The following is a 9,344-nucleotide window of genomic DNA, read 5'->3' as shown; positions in this document are numbered from 1 at the left end:
GTCCTTTTAGTACTACTATTAGTGTATTATTTTTGTACAAAAACTGACAATTCAATATGAGTACTACCTGACAACTTTATATTTTAAGAGACATTATTTCAGTATGAATTTACGAAGTTGTTAATGTTTAATATTTTTTATTATATTTGTAATAACTTTTTCAGTCAGCTTATTAAATTGAGGTTATTTAAAGCAAATAATTTACATAATTGAAGAAATTGGACTTTATACAGATGAAGCATGGTTTATCCATAAAATAAAAGTCCACATTTTCAATAAAGTTCATAACTACATAAATTATATATCTGAAAGAAGGTATTACCTTTATTTTTAGTCACATCCTGATTAAAAGTCGTAAAAAGATAGAATTATATATTATATATATAAAGTACAGCTGAGAAAAAATGTTCAATATCTATACTAATTAAGATATTTATGGTACAGTTGTAAAAATTCATCCAAAACTGAACAAAGGGAGGGAACTGGCAATAAAGGAAAAAGTGAATGTGATAACACACAAAGAATGCAAGAGGACAGCAGAGGTTCTTTGAATGTTTTACAGATCCCTGAGGTATCAGATATTGAAAGAGAAACTGTGGTTCCTTGGTAAGTTATAAACATTTTGTATTGATAATTTTTTTGTACTTTTTGAAATTATAACCACAAAATAAATATGTTATTGGACTTCCTATCAAGTCAAAACCAATATGTGTTAGCACAGTGTTATATATAAATATTAAAATGACCAATACCATTTTTGCCATAAATAGTTGAAGATTTCTCTTAAAATATATAGGATGGTCCAAAATTATCTTTCCTATTTTAAAATGTAGTAATTAAGTAAATAAAGAAATACAACCATGCAGATTTCAACATTTTGTAGCCAAACTCAAACAGTTATTTTTTTCACTCCAGTGAGTAGCATTACCCCGTAAAATGGAAAATGTGCATAAATAGGCTCAACAGATTATATGAAATTTAAATGTGCTTAAGCTGTAGAGCATTATGATTGTAGGCACTTAGATTTTATATTGAGGGAATGCTCAATATATAATAATTAATATTGATTTCACTTGTGCATTTATGAAAATGCCTTAACAACATTAATTTTAGTTAAATATTTGTGTCAGTCATTATAGTACTAAAGAAGTTTGAGTAGGCTATATCAAAATGATTGCGAATATGAAAATCATGTGACAACCATGGCTGATGTAAAGGTGCAGTGAAATGTATCAAATTACATTTTGATATTTTGCTACTGAAAACTGATTACTCATGTGAAGGGTATGTAATAGCTCTTTCTGATGCAAAATAATCATACACTTAGATAGTAAAGATGTGTTAAGATTGAAGCTTGTACTTAGTGGGTTTGGAAAACAAAGGAGTATGGAACACCTTGGGGCACCAGGACCATCCTGCAAAAAGTTGTACACCATTCATAGTAAGTAAAGTGCAGAAGGCAATAGTGCACAACGTGATCAAGAAGGATCTCTGTCTGGAAAAATGACATAAATCATATTTACCAAAGTTGTATTGATGACATTTCCATTCAACTGTCTTATATCTGAAGGACTGGCAGAATGAAAGAGTTATACATGCTATTCCATTCAAGTTGTGAACAAAGAGCCTATACCTTTTCCTGCTATTGAAAATTCAAAAAGACTGGGAGACTATTGTCTCATGCACTAGATTAGTTATGGATAGCATGCAGGGAGGAATAGTGTGCTTTGGACATGACAGAGCCTTTCACAATGGGAACTACACTTCAGGGCTATTGTCAAGATACATGGCCATCAGATAGAGGATGACTGGACTGTAACATGTTGAGGCTCCAAAATAGTTTTGGTATAATGCACTCAACCTCTGTACTTTATACTGAAAAAATTTATAAAGATATCAAGCTTTTCAGTGAGCTTTATACATGCACATTTTTCCAATCACTTGGGTTTATATATACATATTAAAAAGTATTAAGTTCACATTTTTCATCAAACCATTGTATAATTACTTGGGTAATGCAGTTTCTTTTCAACTCTCTACCCAGGTTTTTTAATAAGACTATTTTTATGCTTTTTCATTTTTAATGTTTCAATTTTGCAGATGTAGTATAAAATGAGTTACGTTCACATAAGATTATATAACTCATGACAAATTGAGTACCGCAATCTGGACTTTCTTCAACTCTCTTTAGTAAAGCTAGGTTGGTGGTAATATTCCCCTTTTTTCCAAGTATTTTCATTTATACAGAAACTAACAAAATTTCAAATATCACTAAAAGTGTTAAGACAATAATGTTTTTTTTCGTTTTCTCCTTTACAATACTAATTGACGGATTAACCAAAATTTGAGAACTAAAACTTAATTTGCTTTGTTTCTTTCTTTTTTTTCAGTCTATGTTATGAAGAACCAGAAATCATTGATAACATTAGCAGAAGAGAAATAATGGAACACTGGGCTGTCAAAAACAGAACATTGTATGTAAAAAACAATTGTATTCAGACATTTTAGCTTTCATATTGATAATTTACTGTGTAAATCTTAACTCTAATGTTACTGTAAAGTAACTTGAACATACAAATGCAAATTTTAGCTTTGGGGCAGGTTGAATTTTTTTGTCATACAGTAAAGAAAAAGATTTTAAATAACCTAAATTGTGAAGCTGTGACAGATATTAACCCCCTTTTGTTACAGTAGTCTCAGATTGAGTTAATTTTATACAGGTACATTGATTTGATATTTTATTTGAGATAGGTTGAGGGGCAAAGGTATTAAAATTAGGTTCGTGTGTCTGTGTTTCTTCACATGTATCTCAAAAACTAATAGATCGATATACATGAAAATGTTACACAAGACGGGAAGTCAGTATAGGCCAGTGCTTCCCAAATTTGGTCTAGATCCAGACATTTTTTTCTATAATGGAGAGATAAGGCATTTTTGGATTAATAACTCTGTAAAGTGTGATCAGATTGGTACCAAATTTCATGAGCACATTAAGGTTGAGACTCCTCTTCACACTACAAAAAATTATCCAGATTGTCGATCATTCTGGATCTAAGAAAAATTTTCTGAATTTTCGAAGGTGAAATTTGAAGCTGTCCAATATAAATACATATAATTTCGAAAAGGAGCGGCTGAGTGAGGGTATGCAATCTCTGTGATTGCTTTTGTATTTAATTAGTTAAATTGTATTTCCAACAGGAAAAGTAGGGCCTTTAGTATGAAAAAATAGGGATAATTTAAATTTCATAGGATACTTACCAGTGTTTTTATACAATTACCTACTTTGTCATAACTATTAAAACATTAAGAAATGCATTGAAAGATTCATACATAAACTGATTTATGGGATGGCTTTCTCTAATTAGAACCAAGCTTCACATGAAACAGTTATTTGTTTACCTCCCTGTGCATGTTTAACAGTTGCTATTTGACACTATAATCACAAGCTACTGTCTATTAACAAGTACTATAGAAACAGTGAAATTGGTCATTTGGCAATGGCTGACACCAACATGAAGGTTCATGACCAATACTGTCTACACAGGTTACCCATTAGTGCTGAAATTTTTTCCATGTAGCATTTTAGTTTTCTACATCACCCTGAAAATATAACAATTGTTAAAGAAGCTATCTTCAGCATCATTGCTCTGGACATGTAAATTGTTAAAGTAATACAACACCAAGTGCATATATATTAGATTATTGTAAGATTAATATCTGTTAAAACTATCAAAGCCTAGCTATTTCAGGACTTGAAAATCAAACATCCAGCTGAAATTCATGCAAATAATAACCATGACAAGAAACACAATTTAACAAAAGCTGACATATATGCTTCAACTTGAAAACTCAAAAGTTAAATTAGCATTCAATGATTCCCAGTTATACTTCATTGGGATGGAGGTTGTGTTCACTTTAAAGCTTCTTACAAAAAGCAGAGAAGGCAGTTTGCTTATCTTACAAAAGAAAGTATCTGTGATGCTACAAGAAGCTATAACTTGTGCAACAACCAGCTTCTGAAGCACTTTGCTATCTTAAGTTAATAATGGTGGAAGTTAGGCTCTACTCACAGTATGTTTTGCAGTAAGTTTTGTATTTCATGTTAAACTAAACCAAATATGGAGTTAAAAATAGAAGTTTTGCCTAAAAATAAGGAAGGATGTATTGCAAGGCCTGATCATGTAATATATTAACCAATTCTTTATGCTGTGGTCCGCAAAGGCAGTACTAGAATCTTTCCAGTGAATTTAACTCGTAATGCCAAAGTTGGAGGCCATCTTTTCTCCCTAGTTCACACATGGATGTGTTGAACTAAACTTCTTGTAATCAGATATTAATAACGTATAAAGCTTAAAAAAATTGAAAATCAAAATTCCTACCAGTCAACATCTTTGTCATCCAGCTGTTTAAGACAAAACCTATGTAATCACCACATGTTTAATTCATTGGGTATTCTTTCCAAGAACATGTATCAAAACTGAGCCTTATTTTTTTTGGTCAGTTATAATTAGATGATAATTTTTTCTTTTGTGTTTGCATAAAAATTAAATGCTTATGAATATAAAGATTTTTAAAAGATGAAAAGAACTTTATTTTCATTTTAATCTTTACAGAGATGAAAATACATCTTGCATAGGTAAAATCTACAATAAATTGATGAACCTAGACAGTGCTACTTTACGAGAAAGGTCCCGCTTTGGATTGAGTGTCGTCTTGGTAATTGCTGGAATCCTCAGTCTTCTTGTGACATTTTTACCATGCCAAGCTATAGCAAGTACTTACCAAATGTACCCTATTTCAGTAGAGGAGATTGTTGAAATCTTATTTGCCCCTTATTTAACCCTAGAGTCCCCCAAAAATATAATTTAACAGTAACTTTCTTTCATTGTTAGACAAGTAGAGTAGCAGTGTACTATTATATAATGTAAATAATAGGCAGATTTAGCAAACAGGAAATGTTTTGTTGCCATAACCGTTTATTTCAGATCACTTATTTTTTTTATGCATATTAATGAAACATAATGTGGAGAAATAATACAGATTAAACAGAATTTAGTTATTTCTATAAGAAATACTGAGTAAAAGTAGTATTTAAAAACATTATTTAACTTTTAATAAACTGAAAGTTATAGCGTAATGAATGTATTAAATGCTTCGTGGTGACTACAAATTGCTAGCTGTCAGCAGTTATTTTTTATTATAGTGTATTTTATTGAAATGTTTTAATGTGCATTTTAAGTTGTATGACATCATCAGCGTAATGTATATAGTAGTTATTTTTTAGTGTTATGTATTTAACTGCAACAAAGTAATACACACACACACAAGTACATGATTCTAATAAATGACAAATCTACCAGTGTCATATCCTAGTAAAATTAAAATGTATTATACTTCTATTTTTGTAAGTTTGAAAATCTAATGCTGTAACAAACATTATCCTTGTGGACTGTTTAAATCTATTATACTTTTATATAGTACGCTGACATGTAATCTTGTCAGTATGAGAAGAAAACATTTTTCCAAAAGTAACGTCACAGGTTAGATTATATTTTATTTGAAGCATTTATTTTGCTTTTTATATATGTAATATATTTGTGTCATAAGTTTTCAGTCTTCAGAAGTATCAATTATAACATAGCACGACCAGCTACCAGTTGGATTTTTTTTTCGTACGTAAGTCCTAAAAATATACAATATGTTTATGAAATATTCCTAACCATCATTAAGTCCCAAGAATAGTTACTACGATCCAGGGGTTCCTAAAATTATTAACTTAATACTATTTGCAAAGAAACATTTTATGGTTATTTAAAAATTTGGTAAGTACATGCTAAATTACTAACGATTAAATACAAGAAACTTGAGCTGATGCAGTGTCATTGCAGCTTTGTCACCTCTTTTTTTTTTATTGTTATTTTTTTTATTGTTATTTTTTTGGCCTGTTCGAATGTTAATATGAATATAAGATTTATTTTGTATAAGTAATACTGTTATACATTCCTATATACCATCTGGTAACATGTTTGGTGTACTGTTTCAAAAAAGGGCACAAATTTGGACTCTTAAAGAGTATGAAGGTGGAATTGGATATTTATGTAGTGACTATATTGCAAAACTGTTTACATCTCTGTTGTAACCCACAATCTAAGTAAACTGTTAAATCTTTTATCAATCTATTTCAGTACTATTTGTTGTTGTGTTTCATATTACATAATCATGTTAAAATGTATCGAAATACTCAGTGTAATGAAATTTAAGTAAGGTTTTCTACATCATAAATACATATAATGTCTACGCAGTATAGCACTGTATGTAAAATGTTGAAATTGTGAACAGATAGAATATACAACTGCATACTATGTAACATTTGACACTAATTCTAATAGTATACTGAAAATTTTATTTTAATGCTTTTAAGGAATAGATTCCCAATCCAGTTAGAATATGTTACCAACACAAACTGATTTTTAACTTAATATTCAAAAAAACAATAACAGTGTTTAAAAGACAATTTTGACTACCTGTAGCTGTAAAAACATTATTAATCCAGATAACCTCATATAAAGGTATTTAGTATAATAAAATTCAAAAAGGAAAACAGTCTGTGATAACGGTTGATTGACTAATCCAGATTTTTATTATTTTAATATTTAAAGACAACACTCTTTTTAAAGTCTCATCTTTTAGTTTATTTTCTAAATGACATGCCAGAAAAAACAATAACATGCAACATTTTGGGGGGGAGAAAAACTAAAGAAATATAACAATCAGACTAACATCATTACACAAAACGTTTTAGCAATAGCAAGCAACAGTGATTAAACTAGAATTTTTACATACTATTTACAAACCTGTACAAAAAAATTATATGCAAGTTTCACTTCACTTAAGAAGCATATACAAGTTTTTAAACTCAGCAAATCTTGCCCTTTTGTGACCACTAGTTTCATCCTTGTTTTTCCTATCTTTACTCCTTTAAAATTCATGAGAGAACAAAGTGTTTACATTTTAAATGCATTAAAGCATTTATCATAACCAAGGAACCCCAAGCTTAAAACAATTTTATGACTAAGATAGTATATGTTTTGATGAATAATAAAAGTATCCAAATGTTAAAAATATATTTTAAGGTTTTACATTACTAACTATATGCAAGCAAGTTGCCATTCAGCAAAACAGAAGCATTTAGAAGTGTAATAATGGTAATGAATATATTTCTTACTCAGAAAAATAAGTCTATTTAATATTGGCATATATCTCCCATCTAATTATACGTGTATATAGTGATTTCTCCATGAAATCACATTCTGTACACACTAGAAGTTTGTTGCACTCATGCTTCGAGTAAATTTCTGGCCAACAAGCCTATTGAGTCTGGTCTCACTAGTTGATGGCTTCAATGGAATTCCTTGCAAACATCTTGCAGCTTCTTGCAATTGCCTAAAAATAATAACAAAAAAAAGTTTAAATACTCTTTAACATACAATCTTATGCAGCAAATATCTGTTAACTCTAAAATATTAACATCTATTTTCCAAGTTTTTATTTAATGAATCATATTCTTATTAGAATTTTTTGTAATACGAAGAGATTAATATCACAGTTTACTCAAGAAACTATCAACAGTAATGAACTGTTTTGGTCAAGTGTTTAAATGCTTCAAGATTAATAAGTTACAAATAGTATTAGAACCAATAAATCTGCTTTGCTGTGAATACTGCCAGAATCATTTGATAACTATGTATATTTTAGATGTTCTGCTGTTTCAACATTAACAAACAAAAATGATGCAAAAATGTAAGTCACTGATACAATAAATATTTACACATTGAATTCAAAGCTATTACAATACTAGAAATTATTTTCCAATTAAAAAAATGTCTTCAAATGTTGAGTTATTAGGTTATTACCGTATACCTTTTCAAAAAACTCAAGCAAATTATGTTTCAGTATAAAACGTCTTACCTTGAAAGAAGTTCATTTTTAAACTTCTCAGCATTTAGTTCTTTCCTTAGTTGAGATTTGGTTTTATTGGCATATGGTACTAAAACAGGATGCTGGGTGAGTGCAGCTGCTGAAGGTCTTAGTTCTGGGTCTTTCTGAATCATTTGCTACAATAAATATTTCAATATTTTATGTATTAATTTTGACATATAAAAATAAGCATATTTTTATTATTGTATCTTAAATACTTTAATATAATTCAATGTAGCACACATTTCAAGTCCTCTATGGAACAGCGGTAAGTCTACCCATTTACAATAGTAAAATCTGGTGTTCAATTCCCCACAGTGCACACAACAGATAGTCAAATATGGCTTTGCTCTAAAACAAACAAACAACAACAACAATGGGATTTCAACCACAAACTTTAAATCCTTCTGCAACCTATGGGAAGACAGCTTTCTGTTAACTCAAAACCGTGTTGTTTTTCCAATAAACCAACTTAAATGTCACATATGAACTAATTATAAACAACTAATATTGCTGAAAAACTTCTGAATGTTCACTACCAAATGAAGGTATCTGTTAAGTAATTGAATATATATAAAATTCTATGCCTCACAACCCATTTAAATTACACTTTTCAATCATATGTGCACATGAGCTGAGCAGAGGAGGGGCAGGCAACTGGCAGCACCCTCTATTACAAGAGATTTTTCTGGTTATTTGAACTGGAAAATGGGATTGACTGTTGCTTCAATAACATGCCCACAACTAGAAATAAAAAGTATGTTTAATGACATTGCACATCAAACCCCAGACCCTCCAGTCTGTAGCTTGACACTAACCACCAAACCATGTGCAGCTCAAACATTTAAATTAAAAGGATTTGAAATTGATGCAAGTATACTAAATATTTTCTAACAACACATTTGACTTAATTCAACATGTGTCCTGCTTAACCCTAGAATGCCAGCATGCTTAGTTTAGCATACAGGTTTAACTTGTGACCCCACACTGGTGTTCTAGTGTAAAAAATGATAGAATCTAATACAAACATATATTTCTAACAAAGTTTCCACTTTCGGACTAAAAACGTTTTTTTTATAAAGGTAGGAATTCATTTTTGATTAAAATCATCTTTAGTAATTAAATAGAAAATTAGACCCCTCCTGTCACATCCTCTCTTTCATTTCATTATATATATTACCAATATAAATCAAGATTTTCTTCTATCAAATGACATATTGTATGTTATGTTCTGAACTGTTAAATGTCAATTTCATTCAGAGTACGAACAATGTTCCCGTGGGAAAGTTAATGACTAGCTTGGATGAATTTGCAATGGCTTTTGTCGCATAGTTAGAAAGCCAGGAAAATTTTGAGAGGTAAGTGAA

The 9,344-nt window shown here is 30.1% G+C and overlaps 2 protein-coding genes across 2 annotated transcripts in view; one reads left to right on the top strand and one right to left on the bottom strand.

The window, feature by feature from the left end:
- The window catches only part of LOC106478689, a 110,424-nt gene extending 104,245 nt beyond the window's left edge, over nucleotides 1-6,179 (top strand). Inside the window, exons 24-26 of the mRNA XM_022382343.1 lie at nucleotides 445-606; nucleotides 2,391-2,474; nucleotides 4,614-6,179. Coding sequence (XP_022238051.1) covers nucleotides 445-606; nucleotides 2,391-2,474; nucleotides 4,614-4,869 — 502 coding nt within the window. The 3' untranslated portion in view covers nucleotides 4,870-6,179. The remainder of the gene's footprint in view (nucleotides 1-444; nucleotides 607-2,390; nucleotides 2,475-4,613) is intronic.
- The window catches only part of LOC106478687 (wee1-like protein kinase 2), an 18,873-nt gene continuing 15,604 nt past the window's right edge, over nucleotides 6,076-9,344 (bottom strand). The window contains exons 9-10 of the mRNA XM_013939248.2: nucleotides 7,969-8,114; nucleotides 6,076-7,443 (exon numbers count right to left, since the gene is read on the bottom strand). Of these exons, the coding sequence (XP_013794702.1) occupies nucleotides 7,320-7,443; nucleotides 7,969-8,114 (270 nt within the window). The 3' untranslated portion in view covers nucleotides 6,076-7,319. The remainder of the gene's footprint in view (nucleotides 7,444-7,968; nucleotides 8,115-9,344) is intronic.

This window comes from Limulus polyphemus, unplaced genomic scaffold, assembly GCF_000517525.1.
Source record: "Limulus polyphemus unplaced genomic scaffold, Limulus_polyphemus-2.1.2 Scaffold241, whole genome shotgun sequence".
Taxonomy (NCBI): Eukaryota; Metazoa; Arthropoda; class Merostomata; order Xiphosura; family Limulidae; genus Limulus; species Limulus polyphemus.
This window is presented reverse-complemented; position numbering and strand designations above follow the sequence as displayed.